At 50.7% G+C, this 22,416-nt stretch overlaps 1 protein-coding gene across 8 annotated transcripts in view; it reads left to right on the forward strand.

The window, feature by feature from the left end:
- Positions 1 to 22,416, forward strand: part of AMBRA1 (autophagy and beclin 1 regulator 1) — a 176,286-nt gene that overhangs the window by 148,923 nt on the left and 4,947 nt on the right. For all 8 annotated transcript variants that reach the window (XM_054587072.1, XM_054587075.1, XM_054587076.1 and 5 more), the window contains 3 exons: positions 12,182 to 12,321; positions 18,818 to 18,910; positions 19,897 to 20,090. In XM_054587072.1, coding sequence (XP_054443047.1) covers positions 12,182 to 12,321; positions 18,818 to 18,910; positions 19,897 to 20,090 — 427 coding nt within the window. The remainder of the gene's footprint in view (positions 1 to 12,181; positions 12,322 to 18,817; positions 18,911 to 19,896; positions 20,091 to 22,416) is intronic.

Raw genomic sequence — 22,416 nt, forward strand, 5'->3', positions numbered from 1 at the left:
GATCTCGGCCAGGACCAGAGAGGTCGTGCTCCTAAGGCACGAGGGGAGATCGCAGTCCGGCCCATCCATGACCAGCAGGCTTTACTTTTGGATGGTCTGAAATACTAAAAGTCAGGGGCTTTCTCACACCCTAAATCTGGAGCTGGGTCCCCCAGAGGCCTGGAAGAGTCTGGATAAAGGCCAAACTGAGTACTTCTTACCTCAACATGAGACCCTTAGTCTAGAGATACATAAAGATCCCAATGATAAATTAATGCCTATTTAAAAGTTTGAGGGTTTTTTGTTTGTTTTTTGGTTTGGTTTTGTTTTGCTTTTTTGGTGGTGGTTGTTGAGAAAGTAGCTATAAAAATAGACAGTATGCTGTGGAAAATGTCCTTTACTGTGGGTTGTGACTCTGATGGAAGATGAAGACTTCGGGCAGCTGCTGTGCTCTTCGCTGTGCCCCATCCGTTTCACCAGCAGAGAAGGGCCTGCTCAGGGCCCTTTTTGTCTGAGGTGGATCTCTTGTATGGCTGTAAAAGCCTTCCGGGCACCATGGGGGTCGGGGCTTTCTGGACTCAACTAGACTGGTTTCTGACTGAACTTCCCACATCCCATGGGGGCGCATTTGACAGGGTGTTGTCAAGGGGAGTCAAGCATTTGAACAGTTCTCTAATTAAATGGCATTTAAGTTCTGTCTCAAGCTAAGAACCCGTGAATTCCCTTGGCACTTAATGCTGTGCCATTTGTAGTTTTATGCACTTGTGTGTGTGTTGTTTTGTGTTTTCTTTAGCTGTGTGGTGTGTATGTTTAATCCACCCAATTAGCTTTGGTTTAAGCTCCTTAGGGGCCTATCCCACAGAACCCCTCACTTAGTGCTATGCAGGTAGATGCTTATGAATGCCTGTATTGGGCAGCATTTGTTTTAAAGAAAAAACCAGAGATTGGACCCAATATATGGTGTGGTGGTCTCCTCCTGGGCTCCATCCTGGTCTTTATCCTCTTCTCCTTCCCGTCTCAGGGACCCTCTGTTCAGCTCTGCTGAGCCACTTTCCAAGCACCCTGAATTTAATAAGACTCTTTGCTGCTGGTGTTCCTTTACCTGGGATGCTCTCCTCTCCTCAAACCCAACTTCCCCAAGTTCCTCCCCTTCTGTGGACCCTTCCTAAACAGAACTGATTGCCCCTGTGCCACCGCTATGCCTGCTAGGCGCACTCACGTTAACCCTCACCGCACCATACTGCAATTATTTGTTTCCATGTCGCTCTCCTCTCTTGGACTGCGAACTCCTTGGGAGCAGAGACCTTGTCTGTTTTATTTTTATGAGGTCTGCATACCTAATAGGGAAACTGACATTTACAAGAAACTGCATGAATGGAAGAGATTCTCAAGAAAAGTGTCCTCCTCATGTCTAGGTGGTAACTAGCAGAACCGGCGATGTCCCACCGTGCCTTTGAAACGGTAGAGACAAAGCATTCTCTACGCTTGACAGTGTAATGTCAGGGAAGTTCTGACTCTTGGAGTCTGTATAACTAGAGACACAGTATTCGACACTGAGTGATCAGGAAAGGATTTTGTGGGAAGTTCATCAGGCCTATTTTCTTTTCTAGATATTTGAGGATGGAAGTTGAATTTTAGTTTAAATATTCTTATTTTGCTTATCTTATGCATATTTGGATGGAAAAAAGTACCTGGTGTCTGCTTTTTACTACCTAGAATCCTGGTCCCAACAGCTGTTCTTCTAACCCTGCCTAATTATGGAATAATTGTTTATAATCATTAAGAGACAAGATCTGATTTTGTCAACACTAATGGACATCTCCAGTCTCATCCGGAAGCCAGGGCTGCTACCCGACCTCCTGGCTAAGGGCAAGCAGCTACAGGGTGGGAGCCAAGATATTGTCGCATACGGAGCTGGCCACTCAGGGAACACATTTGCAGAAGTCTGCTGAGGGGATGTGGCGATTCATTGCTCTCCTGCTAAGGGGCTCAGGCATCTAGCCAGCTGCTGTGTGCCTCGTGACAAGAGCTATTTTTCAGGCCTCCCCGTGAGGCTTTCTTGATTCTCAATAGGCACCATCTGCTGCTTAGGAGCGGGCGCTGAAGTAACTAGAAAGATCCCATTTTGGGAAGTGTTCCTCTCACCCAAGAGACAGGATCCAGGCTTCTCAACAAGATTTGCTCGCCATGTCCACCCAGTCTGACTTTTAAACCCCTGTGCTACAGAAGGGTTTCTGGTTTTCCAGGTCTTGGTTGCCCCTTACGTCCAAAGGCACCAAAGCACTCAGCAAATGTCCCTGAATTCAGTCATTGGTGGAAGGGAAGACACCAGCTTTTTTGGATAGCTGTGCTGTACCGCCGTTTAAGGCAAGAAGTGCATTTTTGTCTGAGAACAGGGAGCGAGGGTTTAATGGGACAGTAGAGCATCTCCCTCTTTGCGCAGGTAAGTATAGGTGGGTGTCTTCATCTGCAATATCAAGCTCTGTCCTTGAAGGAATGCTTTTGTGGGTAATGGGCCTGTCCAAGAGCTTCTTTCTTCCGTCTCTTCGGTGTGGCCTCTTGGAATTCACTGTTGTAATGTTCGGAGAGGTGAGCTGATTGGGCCAACAGACATTCCCAAGAGAACATCCTCCAGAGCGTTGACTTACTTTAATTCCCACTAAGTGACATCTCTCCCCAAGATATGATCTGTTACACAATCCCATATGAAAACTCTTCAAAAATGAATTGGTAATTGCTATTAGCCTTGGCGCGTTTATTCTGAGCAGTTCTTCAGACCTCTGGATCAGCGCTCGTAAACCGTGCTACTTGGTCAACCTACCTCAGAATACATGGGGTCCTTGTCAAAACAGACACCACTTCAGACTTAAAATCGGAGTAAGAATGGGGCAGGAGGGACCCAGGTATTTGTATTTGCAAAACAAGATTCCCAAGTGATTCTGATATTCACTTGAATTGGAGAGCCGCTGTTCTTAATGACTGCTGTCTTCATTGTAGGTTTCTGCCCTCAGCTTCTTCAGCAGGGCAGAGAAACAGCCTCAGGTTTACTTCTTGTGGTTTTATGCGTGGTGCTTTGATACCACCTTTGCTAATTTTATGCAGGCATGGTGACATTTGTGTTCCACTGCCTACCAAATTCTTAGCTTTTTGGCTGTCTGTGCTTTCCCTCCTGTCTTTTTTCAGCTGCTGTTGCTTTCCAGGGTTCTCCCTGAATCTCTCTCTGCTGGATTGTTTTCTTCCCCATGTTGAGTCATTTTAATTTTTATTCTTGTTTCCAGAATCTAAGGTCCTTTTGATATTTCCTTTCTCTGCTTACTAAGGTTGGTCTTCCCAATTTTAGTATGATTGGCAAGTCAGGAAAAATAAGATGAGGTTTGCATTTTGTTTCCCTCTGTCCATTGGAGCCTCCTTCAGACTGGTCAGACTACTGCCTATGACTCAGGGTCCTATTTTCTGTCTGACTCACTTACAGTTGAGCTAGGGAGGGCTTTTTGTTAATTTCTGTTTTGTCTTTAAGTTAGGCATTTAGAGATTGCTGAGCTGAAGTTTTGCTAAATTCTCTAAACACTGAACTGCCTGTGTTGCCTTTCTGCTTTTATTTTCTAATTGGAACAAGGCACAATATAGTAACAGAAAACTGCAATTAATTTTCCAAAATAGTGGCAACTTGCACATTATAATAATTTTGGTTGTAACCAAATGAAAACATAGTAACAAAAATATAAAATTAGTGATGAAACCAGAAATAGTCATATACCAAACTGTTTTTGCAGTTTCTATCAGTAATAAGTGCTACTTTACCTAGGAGTAAAGGCAAAGTAAGCACCTGGGCTTGTGGGTGGCGTGCAGGGGGGTGCTAGGGCCTTCTGAGCTGAAAACAAAAATAAGGGTTAGTGCTTTCAACACAAGAATTAACAGGTAGCGTGTACTCTCCCAGGTGCACAGAGGCGTCCCCCAACCGCAGGTGAGGGTTGTAGGCCTATAAGTGGTTTAATAAGAACTGAAAAGGACCCTCATTGCATGATCCCTGTAGATCCTAGAGGCACCGGTTGCTTGAGCCTCCCCAGTGCCGATTTGCGTTTCTCTCTGGTTGTCTGATTGACAAGAGTGATGAACAGGACACTTCCTTTGACATGAGTGGGAGCAGAAGCTCCAGGACAGAAAGCAGTTTAGCCCTTCTTTCTCTGTGGAACAGCATTGTGCTCTTGAAGGCAAAGCCTCAAATACTTAAAGGTCAATTTAGTTTAAAGCTTTTTCTTTGTGGCTATGCGGTAAAACTGTATTCAAGTGTTGAGCGACTGTTACCAACACAGGTCATTAGTTTGGAGTGGATGTTGGAAAGAGAGTCAGCCCTTCCCTCCCTTCCTCTCCCTCGTCTTCCTCTGCCCACTCTCTTTTTCTCCCTCTCTCTCCTGTTCACTCTCCCTTCCTCCACTTCTTGGCCCTGGGAGTTCTACTTTACAGTGGTGGGCTGGTTCCATGCATGTCTTCTCTCTATAGCACTCCAGCTCTATAGCTATGCCCCCCCCCCGCCCCCATCCTCAGCACATCTTAGGCAGCACAGAAGGAAAGCAGATTTGCTGGCGTTTTTTACATACCTACAACCTATGTGTGTCTAACTGGGTTGTAGTTCCCCATGTTTATTTTTCTGGGACCACATCAGCATCAACTAGGAACTTGATAGAAATGCAGATTATTCCCCGCCCCACCTGAGATCTGCTGGCCAGGGTCTGCCGGCCTCATTTCACCAAGCGCTCCCGCTGGCTGCACAGGCAGCCGGGACTGAGAACAAATTCACTGACCGGGTATTCTAGTTAGAGGAGCTTGCCTGTCCACGTAGCTTTGTCCTTTTCCTTTTTCTTTTTCTTTTTCTTTTTTTTTTTTTTTTTGCGCTCACCCTGTCTCTCACCGTGTCTCTGGTACCTCATCTCGTTTACCTCTCTGGTTCCTATTAACCAGATTTTTCAGATACTTCTAGAAAGTTGAGAGATTTACCCCACCCTAAAGGTTTAAGGCATTTAGGATCATGCTAACATCCTAGTGGTAGTACTTTAAGGGTTAATGCCGGAGGCCTCTTTCCAATTCTAATTAAAATTCTTACCTGCCCACAATAGACTTTACTCAGGTTCTTTGCTGAGAGCTCATGCCTGTTTGCCTGCATGTTGTAGAGCAGAGATGCTCTGGCCTACAGAGTGAGGAGCAGTATCTTTCTCCCCTGCAGGCCCTTCCCCTCTGAAGGAGTATTCCTTGAGTTCCTTTTTCCAGTGTTCAACTCCCTTTTATCCTCAGATGGGAGACCTAACTGTGACACCCACTAATGGGTATCTTAGTGTCATTCGGGCTTGCTTATGTGCCATTTCATAGCCATCTTCATAGAGCCTAGCGATGACTGTTATTATTAAAAGTTCATTAAAATGAACAACACAAAAAGGCTTGTCATCTAAAATGTTCAAATTAGTCATAACTGTTACGATTTAGATCCTGGGTCAGGATAGGTGTCCAGCACAGTCAGCAGTGACCAGCATTTGTGTAGATAACATGTGTAGGCTCCTTTTGCCTGTCCTAGTTCCATTCTTTAATACACAGTCTTCATTATGGCTCCTTCTTTGCACTGAATTCAGCCTGTGATACAACCCAATCACCTCTACTTCCCTAGATTGTAAAAGTTTGATTTTGAAAAGTGACCTAGAACTCGAGTTCAATACAGACTATTCCCAGATACCTAAGGGAACTGTGCCTTGTAATCTTGACTGGTCTTGGGAGTGGCAAAAATCCGAAATAAAGAGATTTTATTTTTGTGCCCTGGAAGGGTACTATTTCTTCAAGGGGAGATTGGGATAAAAAGAGAGACAGCTTTGCGTTGTCAGAAACGATTTACTCCTTCCTAAGATTTTTGTCCTCGTTAATTTTCTTAAAGCTGCCTGTCAGTTGATTAAAAGCTGCTTCCGCTGCAATTATCTTAAAGTTGACTTCTGGGATGTGGTACAAAGCACCTATCCTCAGAAAATTCCTTTCTGCAGCACATTGTAAGAAAGAGGGGAGTATGGGAGAAGTCAGGAATGTCTCTGATGCAATTGTCAGAGAAGGGAGGGGCAAGATAAAGAATTAAAAATAACAGTAGAGCTGCAATCAGAGTCATTCGTTTAGGCAAATTTTTCCATGACAGATTCCTCCAACTCTGACGATATCTTTCCTCCTTGGTCTCTTAGTAGAATTCAAACTATGCTGCATTTTACTCTTTTCACTCAACAGTATTTTAGCGAACCCCAGCCATGAGCCCGGTACTTTGCTAGGCTGGGAATACAGTGACCAAAAGGGGCCTGGTCCCTGCTCTTCTGGTGCGCACGTGTTAGGTGACTGGCTTCCCCACTGGCCTCTCCACTGCTGTGCTCCCAGCCTTCACTGTGCTGGCGTGCAGGGGGTGCGCACAGTTGTTCACGTGGGTCCCTTTGAAATCTCATGTGCCACGGACTCCTTGCTCACACGTGAACATGCTTTTCTACTCACTGCCACCATCAGTGTGCCTTGTGTGCGACTCAGGAAACAGTGATTGAACGAAAATATTAATGAGATAATCCTTATGGAAATAGGGAGTGTCTTACTCATTTCCACGGTTCTGCCCAACATCAGCGAATTCCTCAGGGTTCTGGTCCCAGCGCTGAGGTGTAGAGAGAGATTTCCAGTGGATCGGTTCAAGAGTGAAAGGCAAAATATTTTTTTATTTTTTTTCAAGAATTGATAGGCGAGCCTACCTGAAAGTATTTTAATGTTGCCATTGTCCTGTAAATTATTCCACAAAAATATAGATCAAAGCCAGATCTATACACATTCAACATATTGAATGTATTGAAACATTGAAAAGTCTCCCTTTCTTATACGAGGTGAATAGCAAGAGCAGCTATTCATTAGGCATTTTCCTTTGAAATTTAGAAAGCCAAGGAAGTTCAAGAACTTGTGCTTGCTCAGAGTGGGAACAGAAGGAAGTAATTATTTTAATTTCGGGGAGTTCCAGGAGCAGTGAGTGCCTCAGTATTTAATTTAGCACAGAAGTAAATTCCCCAACTGAACTAATCTCTGTGGTTTTATCCTAATGAGCAAAGACAACCTTTGGCCATCAGGCCGACTGGAAAATAAAATTCTTGTCCTCGGACTGTCCTTGGGATCTCTTTGAGAAGAACAAAGGAATAAGACAAAGTTTACAGGTCTCAGAAAGTCTCAGGAGGTTGGCTAGAAGTGACATCAAGGCAACAGATTATCAATAGCAGCAGAAGGCCACAGAGTCCAAAGAGTTAAGAAAAGGTTTGCTTTTAGTTTAGACAAGGCTCATCTAGGCAGATTTGTTCCTGCTTCAACTGAATAAAGGAGAGTTCGGTGACTTAGTATTCAAGTTCTTGTTTTAAAATAACCACTCTGAAGTCACCATTCTGCAAGTTCTAAACGCCAAAGTAGAATGTAAAGAAGGCTTGGGGCTTACAAAAGAAATTAAAGTGTTTGGAAAACAATCAGATCTTCTGAGAGGATGAAGAAACTCCAGTTATTCATGAATCTGAGCAAACCAAGAGCTCAAAAGGAAGAAAGGGACCATAGTGTCCGTTCCCTGGGCAGCTCTGCGATGTGTGCATTTCTCAGCCTCTGACAGGGTGTATAGCCCCCTATCTCCAAAGGGAAGGTCACCTGTCTCTTAGCATCTGCTTTCCATTTTTCCCTCTTTGCAGAGAGTTAATTCTAGTAACTCTCTCTAAAAGCTTAAAGCCTCCCTTCATTTCCATCACTACCCAGAAGGCATTTCTCCTCCTCACAGCTCTGCTCTTCTCAAAGCCCCCTTGGCTTGTGCCCTCTCCCCGGTCCTTCCAGCCCCTTTCCCGCTATCCCTTGCCTCTGACCAGCTTCCATTGTCTCAGTTAAAATGGGAGATCTGCCAACTGCACTCAACCTCTTGCTGCCACGGCGAGGTTCTGGCTTTACAGATGATGATGAGATTCCTAAATGTAAACAAGATAACCACAAAGTTCTTTCTTTTGGCTTTTTATCTGGGCTAATGTGAGCAGTGCAGTTTGCTGCTCGGACTAATGGTCTGATGGGCTTTATTGACACGCAGCAGAAGAGAAAGCATCTCGGTGAGGGCAGCGCACATTTTTCCTCCAAATTTTAAAAGGACAGAGGGGAAGATTTCCCACTGAGCTGTGAGCTATTCTGACTGCCTCTTATTTTTTCTTTCCCTGTGTTTCTGAACAAGAAATAAGACCATTTTCGTTTTGATCTAGGAACTGTTTTCTTTTGCTCCTACTTCCTATTAGTTAGAATTTGAGGGTACGACGGGGGCAGCAGTGTGCGTGTCTTGGACCCCAGAAGTGGGAGAATCATTATCTTCTCCACACCCTTAGAACCATAAAGACCTTGGCGACCCAACTCATTCTCTATCGACGTGCTGGTGGCCCTGACTCTAAGAAGTTTGTTCCCTCTGGCATATTGATCCCAGTTCCCTTCCTCGATGTTCCGCAGAACTGAGAACAGTCTGCTTGGGGTGGGGGTTTCCGTCATCATTTGTCATATACCAGGGAACAACCGCAGCTGAGACAGGCAAAACCAGAACTCCGACAGTGCGAGTCAGTAGCTGGGGTTGTATCCAGCCGCACGGAGGTCCCCAGGTCCTGATAGTCTGCCTCCAGCGTAACAGGACGTAGTGTTGGAGCTTCGTGGGGTGCCACTTTTGTCAGAGAGAGAAGGGAGTTTTTGGCAGGCCACCAGCTCGTGTTAAGGAAACCTGTACTTGAGGTATATTTGGGTGCCTTTAAATGAAGGCCCCCGTTGTCCTTTACACTACGTCAGATCTTACTTCTTGTCAGTGCTGAGGAACTTTGCATTTACAGAGCCAGAGCCAGGGCCAGTCCCCGTTGAAACCTGGGAGCTGGCTCACAGATCACCCAGTCACTCGGTTGGAAAGACTGGTGGCTGAACCGGAAATGGTTCGGGAGTAGCTGGCGCTACCTAATCATCTGTCAGCATTGGGGAACTTGTTGAGCAGATACTCTCCTGTCCCCAGGGTGGATTAATTGTGAGGGGTCTTTCCCTCAGCGAGGTGCCTTGAGAGCTGTTCAGCTACAGCCAGAGTGAAGGGTGAAAGCTGCATCTCGGGGGAGTTTCAGAATGGTCCAGATGCTCCCTCCTGTAGAGCCCTTTAGTTTCAGGCATGTGTGAAATAAGGAATATTGGGCCAGATGACCTCCCAGGACCTAAAAATCAATGACCCCTACTCACCCTTCACCCCAAGTCCCCACCCCCAGACTTTTTGCCCCCATTCCCTTCCTTGCCACCCCCACTTTGCAGCCCGATAGGCAAGGAAGTGCTTATCAGGAGTCCTGGAGGCTGCTGATCTTCATGTGGCATTTTCTGGCTTCCTGCCACAAGCAGGATTTTAGCTTAATCCCCAAACCTTGGAGGAGATGGACACTTGGGAGCTGACTTCAACACTGTTTACTAAGGACTGAGGGGTGGGGTGGGGTGGGGTGGGGTGGGGAGGGGGGAGGGCTGCCGTAGCCAGAGGGCAGATCGATGCCGTGACTCCCACAGCCAAGGAGGTTGTGAATGTCTGCGATGGGGTCTGGGGGGGCTCGACTGTTAATTACTTCTCTCCTCCCTCTGACCTTGTCTCACCTAAGCTGGGTCACTTGTCATGCTTGCTCTTGAGGTTTTGTCCCCAACGCAAGTTCCTGTACTTAGAAGCAAATTGGTAGCATTTGCTTGTGAATCCCTCTGCAGCAATAGACTGTAAAAGGTGAATTTGTGACATGTGAGAGGCTTATTTGCTTCTTTCCTGGTCTGGAACATTTCTAGAAAAGTGTTCTCTTTCATTTTTCTTTGAGACCCCCATCAAAAAACAGTACAATCTTCAAGCACTTGATTTACTAACCTTATCCCCTTCTTGCAAGCGCACTTTCTCTGGCCCTTCTCCCCCATTCCCTGCAATTGCGAATCATGATTCTAGGGGAGAGACTGTTGTGAGACCCATGCAGACCGAGGCTTTCCTCCAACCCGCTGAAATTAACACGCATTCCTCTTCACCTCTGGGTGTACACCAATCACACCATCTGGCCTTTGGGAGGAGGAAAAATCAACAGATTATAAGTGATTTCAGCCACGGGTGTCTGGTCACATCCACCTTGTCCTCTTAGTGTGTATACCAAGGTATATTTAACCTGTGGGCGGGGCTGAAACCTGTGGCTGTCTGCTGGGAAGGAGTCCAGAGACTTAAGAATCCCTGGCTAATTCTTACATTTACAGTTGAGTCAGACAGGAAGGTCATAGGAGGTTCTTAAATGCAGTCACCGCAGGGCAGTCGTAAGCCTCAAACCAGAGCCGATTCCCTATCCATCAGAGACCTCAGGACCACAACAGGACCGTTCTGGCACATTTTTCAGCACTGCAAAACCTGGAAAATGACTCATAGCAGGACACTGTGTGTGTCAGCACGTTGAGAACACATGCAACTGTACGGTCCATCCTGGCAAAGGCCTTTCAGATACATACCCAAGGCACATGAACAAGTGGTCCAAATCCAGGACTTGTCAGAACTTAGTTTGTGTCCATGCAGTGGACCCCAGCTCAATTTTTACTTCTTTCTTTTTTTTTTTTTTTAATCTCCCATTAGGATAGTCAGAAAAGTAATTTTTGCCCCACCTGAAATTTACTTTTGAATATTACTTTCTAAATCACACTCTTCATTTTGTCTCTCTTTTTTTCTTTCTCCCATCAATCCTTACCAAGAGGTAAAGGCAGGTGAAGTTGGTCCCCTCTAATATAGATTAAAACCTGAGGAGGAGTAAAGGGAGAAACGTCATATTGACTAAAACTCCAGTTTTCAGAGCCCTGACTGGTGTGGCTCAGCGGATTGGGGGTGGACCCACACACTGGAAGGCCACTCGTTTGATTTCCAATCAGGGCACATTCCTGGGTTGCAGGCCAGATCCCTGGTAGGAAGTGTGAGAAGGGCAACCAATTGGTATTTCTCTTCCTTCCTTCCTCCCTTTCTAAAAATAAATAAATAAAAATTAAAAAAAAATATTTTTAAATGACACTCCAATTTACGGATTCTCAATTTCATGTCCTTTTCATAGGCCCTAACGACCTTTTTGGAAGCCCCAGATGCAGATTTCCGGTAAAAATAACAGTTACCATTTATGAGCTTGCATCATGCCAAGCATTTTATATACCTCATTTCTTTTAATTTCCCCGACTTTTTGAATGTTGATGGTGTCTTTTTTTAGACTGAGATGTAAAGAAGTTGTGCTGTGACGTCAGGACTCAAACCCAGGTCTTTCAAACTCTGAAGTCCATGTCCTGCGTGCTCCTACTGCCCTGCCCCCAGCTCTTACTACAGTTGTTTCTGGAACATTTTGTAGGTCAGTGGCCAAAGAAGCTGGGAGGCTTGCTTTCACCTTCAGCCAAACCCTGGCCATAGCTAAGCTGCCCCCTGAGAAAATCGTAGCTTTGGAAAGATGTAGGCTGTTGAAAGGGAACTCGTTCCTTTTGAGGAATGGAAATGAATTATTTAATGGTTATTTGCATAAGGTAGAAAGAATCGTTACCTGTGTGTTCAAGATTCCTCTCTGCCCTGCTTTCTATACCTTATTGCACCTTTTAGGCTCCCTTAAAAATAGCATTTTTAGCATTGCCTTTAATTAGATGATTTAAGAATGTTCTCCAGTGTTATCCACCCCTCTCCCCATTACCTTCGCTTCCCCGTTGCTGTGAGATCACTGCGATTTCCATGGTAACAGGACTGCCAGTTGAGCTTGGCTTTTCACTGGTTTATCTGGTTAGAGGACAGTTAGGGGCTGTCCTTCTGGGTGAGCTGGACTCTGAATGGGGCTTTCCCCAAGGTTACCTGAAAGCAGTGATGTGTGAGAGGCGCTAAAAGACTGTAAGGAAGTGACAACTAAGCCTCGTACAAAAAAACCCAAGTATGCCCCTGGCGTTTCTTGAAAGAGTCCTGGCCCTCACCTAAAGTAAGAGGGTCCCACCCTCCCCTCTGCTACCCCAAGTTCTCAAATTTATGGTAGGCGTCACTCCATCACCCTTCCTCCCTGTCTTTAACTTGCTTCAGGCCATGGAAGAGACCTTGTTTCTCCTGGATTTTGTTATTCTTGGTAATAAATTGTTTCTCCTCCCATTCTCTTTTCTTCCCTCTTCCTCCCCCACCCAGAGAGTTTTCAACGTCCTTTACCCCATGCCCGCTGACCAGCGGAGACATGTCAGCATCAACTCTGCCCGCTGGCTGCCTGAGCCCGGGCTCGGCCTGGCCTACGGTACCAACAAGGGAGACCTGGTGATCTGCCGACCAGAGTGAGTGGCTGCACGGGCCGGCAGGGCGGGTTACGGAAGGGCCACCGGGCTGAGGGCTGGGGGAGTCAACGTTCACCTGTGGATCTGGCAGGTGAGGTGGGGTCATTTAGGTGGGAAGGCTACATTCGGCTAGAGCCTACCTCGTTCTCATTGTCACTGTTCGCGGCGTCCTTTTCACTTAGCGGATGGCAGGGTTCGCTTTCCGTTCCAGAAATCTTCAAACAACTGGTTTAGTTATTTTGCCTCTGAAATCTAAGGCAGTATTTTTTTGTTTGTTTTCCCTTGTTCTGTGGTGATAATAAAAGTTGCTCTGCAGGCAAAAACATAGCAAAGATTCTATTCTAAACCCTTTTTGAAAAATTCAACAGATGATCCTGGGTTTGACATTAACTTAAGAGAATTGAAAATAGTGCATTGTTGAAGCCCTAATTTGTCCAGCTGCTGATCTCTAACCCCCTGTCCCTGTGACCTGCTTGTTTTCCTTTCTGCTTGGGGCTCTGGCTCGTAAAAGAAAAGGCAGATTAAAAAGCTCAATTTAAAAATCAAAATGATTATTATCTTGAAGTAGGGAGGAGGAGGGGACTGGGAACCGAAGCATTTCTTTCTTCAGTTCTGCTGACACCGCTTCCTCTTCCTCTGGCTTTCTGGAGGACTGAGGTCTATTTAGGCAAGAACCTGGGGAGTCAGCCAGGTCTGTCCTCAATTTCCACACCCAACCAGGTGGGGCAGGTGGAGCTCTGGGCGTCAGTGCCAACCAAGCTGCTGGCTGGGTGGGCCGCTGCACGGTTCCAGCGACTGCCTGCCACGCCGGCCTCTAGGCCGGCCTGATGCTGTCTTCACTCCTGCAGTCTCCTCCAAGTCTGTTCCACAGACCAGAGAGCACAGCGTGACTGCTCTGGTGGCGTCTCTGGCTGCTGCGGGTGTCTGCATTGCCTTTTGATAGGGCCCATGGTGGTTTTTCCCAGAGCACGTATTGGGGTCAGTTTAGGGGGCCTGGTGGGTGACTGGTGATGGAGCCCTTAGTTGGGCCAGGTCGCTGGCCCGGCTCAGTCCATGTGGCGCTCACAGGGCCCCTGCTCAAAGAAAGGCCTCCTGTCTGAGCCCGACCTAGCCAGGCTGCTTTGGAGCGAGGAGAGTTCTTGGTTCTGCCAGCTGTGCTTTCCTTGGGCTCTGTGTCCAGAGAGCCCTGTTCACTGGCTCCCTGAACCTTTCCTGAACCCAGCCTGCCTCGCCCATGACTGTGCCACCGTTGGCTCAAGGTGCTAGGTCTGTCCCTTTCTGCTCCCACCTGTGGCCTGTCCGTAGTCCCAGGATCAGTCTGCCCTAATGTATTTCTTTTTCCCCAAAACACATGAGACTATCTTATGTCTTCCTCTTTTCTTGGGAATTCATAAGAGGAATCTACTAGGCATGTTTTCCAAAACTGGCCCAGAATTCTGGACCATAATTTTACTCTTACCAACACAGTAGATACAGGTATTTCTTTCCCTCTTTCTTGAAGACGTCCTTCCTCCCTCAGCATTGTTGTCCTATCTGTGGACCCAGCCACTAACCTTTGTCCCAGCCAGACTCCCAGCACCAGCACCCCTCCCTTGCAAAAGTGATCTGCTCTTACAGAGTCAGAATCTCTACCTCCAGTCAGTCCTGGCCCCACAGGGACTTGGATGTCTAAAATCCCAGCCTGCGTACTTGGTAGAGTCATAAACACCTCCGCCAAATGTGAAGCTGGCTTTTGCCTGTCTTTTCTTGCCAAATGTTGTCTTCAGCATCCAGAGACTTAGCAGGTCGAAGCCGTCTTGGACTGCCTGGGGGACTCCCTGACCCCCAGGAGCTCAGACCTCTTTCTTTTGTGAGCAAGGGGACACCAGCCCTTGACACAGGTTACGGCACCCGGTCACAGACCAAGTTGTTCTGGACTGAGAGAGAGCTGCTTCAGCTGACTGCGATGTCACTGTGGCTCCTGATTTCTTGGGCCATGTTGGCAAATGCCCCAAGTTTTAGGGCCAGGCATTTAACGGCACCATATAAATTAAGATAGCCAGACTTTCGTCCTAAATTGTTAGAAACTTCTCCAGTTCTCAGTCACCTTTGTATCTGATGGCTGTTTTGCTTTAGGAGGGAAGACTGAATGATATTCAGGTAAGGAAGCTGAGGCTCACCCAAGGCCTCCCAGAAGATCAGTGAGGAAATTAGGCTTCCTAGCTTTCCAATCCAGAGTTCTTTCCCTGTAGCTGATTCTTAGCCCTTTTTTTTTTTTTCAATCAAAAAACCCTTTAAAATTCTGAAGAAAGCAGTACACTCTCTTCCACAGAAAAACACACCAAAAGAACCCTTAAGTAACTTTGTAACTCTCTTAAAACCCTGGATAAAGACTGCACCTCTAGGCGGTGTTGACAAGCACGTCAGGCGACTGCTGCAGAGAAACCGGCCTCTCTATGTTGTCACTGTGGCTGGTCTCTGTCCTACCACGAGGAGGACAAATATAAATAGGAAAGTAGGCGCTCAGAGTTGTTGCCTCTTTAGTAGGCAGCTGTGTAAGGCTTACTGCCTGTCCCCATGTGACACGGCTCCTTGGCACACCCGCTGCCAAGGGCAAAGGGGCCGGCCAGCCAGCCGGGCCAAGACTGCAGCCCTCCCTCTGGAACAGGTGGTCGCCTGCCCTCGTCCTGGGCACAGGCAGCTGCGCCTCAAGTGGTGCACCCCGGGCCGCTCTCGTCCCCTTGGGTGTCCTAGCCTCGGCGCTCGCCACGTGCACAAAGGGGAGGAAACAGGCTCCTTTGGAATTTCGTGGTGGTACTGAAACCCCACTGACAGTAGAAAAAGCCCCAAGGAAACACTTTCTCTCTCCAGGGACAGGTGAGGAGACAAAGAACTGGCTCTCCAGCCCCTATCCAAAGCCATTACGGTGGCTAACAGCCAGGTCACCCCACCCTTCCCAGGCAGCGAGAAGCTCCTCTCCTTTGCTCTGCTCCCCCACCCACCACTCCTCCCGAGCTGCTGCCGTGCCGTGCCTCTGGCTGACCGCCAGCCCAGCCAACACCCCTACCAATAACCATAGTGGGTGTGAAGTGCCAGATTGATGTGAGGGGGCGCGTGCTCACTTCCGGCTCCGTAGATCAGCCCTACAAATGGGAGGGAGGTGTTGCGGGGAAGACCACTTTTCAGAGTCGGCTCGGAAGACAGAATTCACAGAAAGAAGTAGGCAGGGACTGTGGGGCATCTGGCCCCTCGGCTGAGGGGCCTGGCAGGGCCCTAGGAGCTCGTCCCCCAAGAGGGAACTGCCCCTGTAAACAGTGATTACAATCAAGCGTCATTGACCGCGGACGGGAAAGGCGCGCCTCTGAATCAAAAGGGAAGCCACAGAGACGGCATCTCTCAGGCTGCCCCACAGAGCCAGGTGCAGGCTTTTTCCCACATCACAGAGACGGCAGTGGTAAGTGCCCGTCTTCTGGAGACAGTCTTTTCCCCCACAGAGACAACCATGTAACAGCTAGACAAGAGAAGAATGTTCTCAAAGGAAATATTCTCTAGAGGCTGGAGAGTGCAGAGCCGGAGCTCTTTGCGAGAGGCCTGCCACCGCCGAGGAAGGAAGGCTGGCTCTCAGCTGTGCTCAAGCCCCACAGCTCCCACCGGGAGGGGGCCATCCAGCCGAGAAGCACAGCCTACAGACAGGCTGGGAAGACTGAACAATATTCAGGCAAGGAAGGAAGAAAGAAGCCAGGCATGAGATGGAAGTCCATCTGAAAAGACTGGCCCCGGGCGGCCTTCCCGTTCTTCTCTATCCTTTCGTGTGTTTGCCCCGCTTCCAGGAAGAACCTAGAGCAAACAGTGACTCATTCACCCTCATAAAGACCCGAGGAGGCAGGAGATGGTTGGGACTATTCTTTAGTTCATAGGTGGAAGTCAGTGGTATCAGGTATTGAAGACTAAGAGTATCCGTAGCCAGAGAGATGTCTTCAGCTCTCTTCCTTGATACCTGGAATTTCAACCAAATTTTCAGATCCATGAGGTTGTCACAGTTGAACTGCTCTGACCACAGAAAGTAGCCTGTGTCAGGGTTAGAACTGGACCTGTCGGTGGGGAGCAGAACGGGCCGGGGCGGTGGGGGTGGGGGGAGCAGCACATCTGATACAGTCTCCGCCATTCCTGTCCTGCTTAAATGGCCAGTCCGCAGCTCGGAGCTGACGACACCTGCTGCCACATGGAAAGTGTTTAAGGGGACCCTTTGGCTGTCAGCACCGCACTGACCATCCCAGCCCAGAGACTGGGGCCCTCAGTGGCCGCCTCCCTGAGACAGGAAGGAAGGTTCCTGGTGGTACACGGTTCGGTGCGAACAATCTGTGGTCAGTAGCCAGCCCTGGTTAGCAGGAATCACAGGGGAAGGACTTGGCAGGGACCCACGTGGTATTGTCACCTGTCAGTAAATCTTGACAAGTTTGTAAATCAGAAGCTCCCTGACAGCTGGCAGTGATGGCTTTGTTTTTGGAGGGCCCTGCTGTTACCTTCTGGCCTGTGCCCCTTCCCTAGGCAAGGTCTGCTCCTCTCGCCCTCACTGTCTGCTGGAGTCATCCCTGCTGTTCCCAAACAGCCCCCACAAAAGCAGCTGAGTGGTTGAAGAGGGCAGGGATACTACTTTTCGAAGGGGTGGTTTGAAGGTCACGTCAAGCTCACAGCCCCGCAGGCCCTCCGAGAGTTGCGGGGCGGAGGGGGGTTAGTATGGAGGTCGGCAAAGGAAGAGCGCTTTGGTTCGGCTGTGAACCTTGCCCCCTAAATGTTAGTGGCCCTCGAACGACGGGCGTGAGGGCTCAGCGCCAGGGCCTGGTTCCTGTCACGGTGGCAGCACGGACTCTTGACATGCAGTCCCTCATCCTCCAAGCCCGGTCAGGCCCCTCATCAGGGACCTGTCAGTCCTCCTGTTCAGGAAGGAAGCCCATACATCACCCTCCACAAACTCACTTCCTTGCTGATCCTCAGAACTTGCTGGCTTTGATTTGTTTCCTCTTTACTGAAGAAGTTCTGTCATTAAAGGGAGGTAGCTGAGGCCCGTAGGTTAAAAAGGTGGCTTTCATCACAATTTGTTTGGTCTCCTCAGGCTGCCACAACAATACGGTAGGCTGGACAGCTTAATCAACAGAAGTTGTTTTTCCTCACGGTTCTGGAGGCTGCTGGCCTGAGGTTAGGTGCCTGCCTGGACCGGCCCTGGAGAGGGCTGCTTCCTGACAGGCAGGTGGCCATCTTCTCTCACTGCTTCCTCACTCAGTGATAAGGCCGCAGTCCTATTGGATTAGGGTCCCACTCTTATGACCTCACTTAACCTTCATGACTTCTTAAAGACCCCACCTCCACACACAGTCACATCGAGGGGTAGGGCTTCAGCATACAGGGCGGCCCGTGGCAGGGCCCCGCAAGCACGCGTGCACGGCCTGCCCTGCTTAGGAGCAGAGTTGGCTGTTCTGAGTATCTTTTAGCATCTCTACACGGACGTCGGGGCAAAGATACCTCTTTTGCAACCTCTCCCCCTGCCCCTACCACCAGCATCAGTGCCTCAGCCTCAGCCACGGGGACTGGTCTAGGTAGCACCTTCCAGGCGGGGATGTCTGAAAGCAAAGCGTATAGGAGGCTGAGGGGCTGCCACTTCCTTTCTGGAAGCTGTGCCCATGTGAGATTGGCAGGAACTACCTGATATAGTACATTGCGGGGGGTGGGGGAACCAGGGAAGGTTGGCAGCCTGGAGAACTCCGCAGAGAGAAAGCCTCCTCGGCCGTCTGTGCGCCAGCCCATCGCCTCTGGAGGCACCCCCTCCTTCCCAGGAGAAGTCTGGGAGCACGCCCAGGGTCTCCTGCTCTCAGAGCGCCTTCCCCAGTCCTTTGTCCAGCCTCCCCTGGCAGAGGAGGTTCTAGGTCAAGGACGCAAAGAGAGGGAGCTCTTACAGCTCAGTGGGGGCTTTTCTCAGCTTCAACTTCTGAGCTCCAGGCAAGTGGAGAAGATTAAGGTGCCGTCGTGTTCCCTCCTCCCCACCTGCCCCCTGGCCGCAGGGGCCTGCATGCTTTCTGCTCGAGGGGCCTGTTTCTGAGCGCTCGGCACACCTATCAGGCAGGGCTCTCCGTGGTGCCCTGTCTGTCCAGTCGCTCATTTGCCACCTGAGGTCTTTCCTCTGTATGTAAAGAACACTCAGAGCCCAGTGTCTGCACCTGGCCTGGCGATTTTTCAGCCAGCCCATAGCTCCAGGAGGAGCTGGTTAAGCTTTGTGTGTGGGCAGGGGCGGGGGGGGGGGGCGGGTGGGAAGAGGCTGAGACCATCCCTTCAGGCATTTGGCGAGAGGGCTCCAGCACTGAGCATCCTGGTGGAGAGTCCGTGGCCCTGGTCTCCGGCCCCAGGAGTGAGGAAGGAGGACCACCAGGCCACAGGCTGCAAAGCCTTGCAATGGTGAAGAGTTCTGGCCGTACCCTTTAACGCCTTTCGCCTTTTCTCCTCCACCATCCCAACTGATTTTCAGGGCCTCCAACTCTGGCATTGAGTACTACTGGGACCAGCTGAATGAGACTGTCTTCACTGTCCACTCCAGCAGCAGGAGCAGCGAAAGGCCCGGGTGAGTTTGTGAAGGACGAGGACACCCTCCGGTCTTCACCCGGCCTGGCCATGGTGTCTGGGCTCACTGGGGAAGGGGAGAGGGCAGGCACTGGAGAGGGGTCCTGTCTCGGGAGTTTGCTCATGTCCCAGGGAGAGTCATGGGCGGTCCCCCAGGTGATGAGGGCCCCCGGGACCGAGCTGCCTAGAGCTGCAGCCTAGGGGCCATTTAGAGAGTAGGAGCCTGCTGCTGGTGCTCTCACCACTCCACTTAACTAGTGAAGACCGGGGCATCCTGAGGGGACCGAGGCGGCCACGGCTCCTGGAGTTCCCAGCTGGAGGAGCAGTCCCCAGAGACAGCTAGGAGTATGAGTGGCTGGTGACCCTTTTGAAAGTCCTGGGCTCCCTCTGCAGCCGCTCTGGCTTTCCCCAGGGTCCATGCCTGGGACGTGCCCGAGGGAGGAGGGGTGCTAGCCCGGGGCCCCGGCAGCCCCTCGGAAGGCCCCGAAGCATCCCCGCACAGCGTCGCGGCCGCCCCGGCGCTTTCCCTCCAACGTGGAGGCCTGGCAGGGATTCCAGAATTGAAACTGGAATCTGTCAGCATAGAATTAGAAGGGAAGGCTAAAGAGAGAAGGTCCTTCTACTGCTCATTATTTGTCCGCGGACCTCAGTTAGTGGCTTCCTGTATCTAAATCAGAGCCTTTAAGTTCAGCCATCTCTGCTTCCCCGGAAAGTCCGCCTTTGTCTAAGGGACTGACTGAACCAGCTGGGTTTCCAAAAGAGGCCGGTTCTGCAGCACCTTTCCTTGTCCCGGGGCAGGGGCTGATGGGAGGAAGAATGGGCATGGACGGTCAGCTGCCACTGGGATGGAGCCGTGGGAGCACGGCTTCCCAGTAGCCTGCAGCCCTGGTCAAGACAGTGCCCTGAGGCCTGGCCTGGATCCAGCCGAGCTCTGCCAGGGGCGCTGGCCAAGCCCTGCCTGACTTCAGTCTCCCTCTCGCGCCCCAGAACCAGCAGAGCCACGTGGAGGACAGACAGAGACATGGGTCTGATGAACGCCATTGGGCTACAGCCCCGGAACCCCACCACCTCAGTGACCTCTCAGGGCACCCAGACGCTGGCCCTTCAGCTGCAGAATGCAGAAACACAGACGGAGAGGGAGATACAGGAGCCTGGGACAGCAGCCTCGGGCCCCGGGGAAGGTAGGAGCCATGGATGCTGGAGGGGAAGTAGAGGGAAGGGGAGGCGGGGCCCTCCTGAACGCCCTGGCCCCTCCATGTGGACAGGTGGCGCTGAGAGAATGCCACTCCCCGGTTGGGGTGCGTGCTTCTCACCCGTCCGGGTAGTGCCCTCCGAGTGGCAGTAGCAGCTCCCCTGATCTGTCATTGGCCTCAGCCAGCTGAGCCACTTGTGCAGCTTTCCCCCAAGTGCCCTCTCCTCGTGAGACTTGGAGGACAGAGGCTCTCCTTCCAGAGAGTGAGCCTAGATGGAAGAGCCACAAGAAACTTGCCGCCCCCAGCTCTCGTTCCAGAGTCGCACGCGCCGGGCCACGGGCTTCCAGGGCCGCCCCGCAGGGTGCTTGTTTTCTCCCTGCCAGTGTGGCAGACGGGGCTGCCACAGGTGACGCCCCCCCGCTCTCATTACACCTGTGGACCATGGCCATTTTGGCTGCAGCCTGGCCCACCCCCAGCCACTTCCTCTTACCTGTTTCAGGTGCGGCTCGCCAGTGGCAGCCTGGCTGTGCTGGACTCACACCTCTAAGAACCAATTAGCACCTCCCAGCGGTCAGGCTCGAGCCACTTTGGAGCCTGTTAGCAGCCATGTTAATCAGCCTGCTCTCTCTCAGTTGCCCTCCTCACCCCCCACCGCAGCCCCCTCACTGGTCCCGGCTCCAAGCAAGCCAGCGTCCAAGCAGACATGCGTTTTCTAGGACTGTTCAACCATTGAGAGAAAAGAGACCATGGGAGGAGAAGACATGGTGTGCATCAGCCAGAGAGGAGCGAATTTGCCTGTGTCACCCCTCAGGGAACAGCTTTCTATACTCAGTCCCCCCAGAGAGCACAGTCCCCTTTGTTGCCATGACCTGAAAATTTTACAAGTTAGGTCCCTTTTTGGTCTGTGGCTCAGGCCACCTTCTACATCTGAGACCCGTGACACTTCGCTGGGTGGAAACCCATAAGGGTCTGGACGTAAGCAGCTGGCAGTGCTGGCTGGAGCTTCGGGCCGCAGCGCGGAAAGAACTGACCCCAGCCATCCCCGTGCCACAGACAGTCTCGGGCAGCCCCCCGGATTTGCTCTCATGGCCGTTTACTGGTGGTCTACTGTGTACCAGCCGGTTGGGCTACAAAGACCAATGGGCTGTGGTCCTTCCCCAGTGACCTGGAAGTCTGGAGAGCGGGGCCGGTACTTACTTACTGTGATAAGGACCTTGGAAGCCCGGAAGGGCCGCCCAGCCTGTGGGGCTCGAGAAAGACGGCAGGGGCAGGGGGCGGCTCTGAGATGGGCCGTTGATCAAAGTGGTATCAGAGAAGGGAGGGAGAGGCATCCCTGGCAAAGGGGACAGCACCTGCAGGGGCACCAAGTTCAAAAACACTACACTGCAGAGGACCCCTAGCAGGTTCGTGCTGGTGGCCTGTCCAGGACATGTTGAGAACTGAGCCCGGATGAGTAGGGAGGGCAGGCTGCAGGGGCCTGGGTGGGGGTGAGGCCTTCACCCTAGAGGTCAAGTGCAGCAGGGCCTCTGGGGACCAGGAGCTGCTAGCCTGAGAAGAAGAGCATCCTCCTGTCTTTAACCTCCCAGAGAATCCTCTGCTTTTTTCTTTATAGTTTTAAAAAAGAAATTTTTTCAATTACAGTTGACATTCAATATTATATTAGTTTCAGGTGTACAGCATAGCCGTTAGACATTTCTATAACTTATAAAGTGACGCCTTTACTTTTGTCTTGATTCTTATCAGCCCATTTCTGACCATCATCCAGTGACAAGCTCTGTTCTTCCTGTTTGGGGCTCAGGCTGGAAGGCTGTCAAGAGGAAGGAGGCTCCTATCCCAGGTTCAAGAGGCCAGAACCTCATTTGCTCCCCGTCTCACTCCACATAGGGGAGCAGGTGTTGGAGGGCAAGCCCTTCAGAGGCCAGAGGCGCCCCGCGGCAGGAGCAGGAGCCAGAGCCGGCACCAGGGCTCAGCAGGCTCAAAGCTTGCCGCACCTGTCGGCAGCCTGTAAACTGGGCCCGCAGTCCCGGACCCCCAGCTCTCCTCAGAAGGGGACGCTCTAGAAAGAAGGGGAGGAGAGGGGTGTGGGGACTGACAGATGGCCCCACTGGCCAGTCTTGTTTCTCCTGAGGCAGGGGCCTTGCTCTGAGGGGCTGACCTCATTGACCGCTAACCCCTCCTGCTGCTCTGGTAGTGAGGCTAGGGCCGGTATCGGGTTCTCCTTGGGTGCAGACTTTTCTCTCGGGCCCGCCTTCCCCATCCAGCAGGCGGGCAGGTACAGCTGCCGCATTCATTCCCCGCGCCCAGCCTCTGCTTC

This window comes from Pteronotus mesoamericanus, unplaced genomic scaffold (assembly GCF_021234165.1).
Source record: "Pteronotus mesoamericanus isolate MK-2021 breed Mesoamerican mustached bat unplaced genomic scaffold, CSHL_Meso_final scaffold_1066, whole genome shotgun sequence".
NCBI lineage: Eukaryota > Metazoa > Chordata > Mammalia > Chiroptera > Mormoopidae > Pteronotus > Pteronotus mesoamericanus.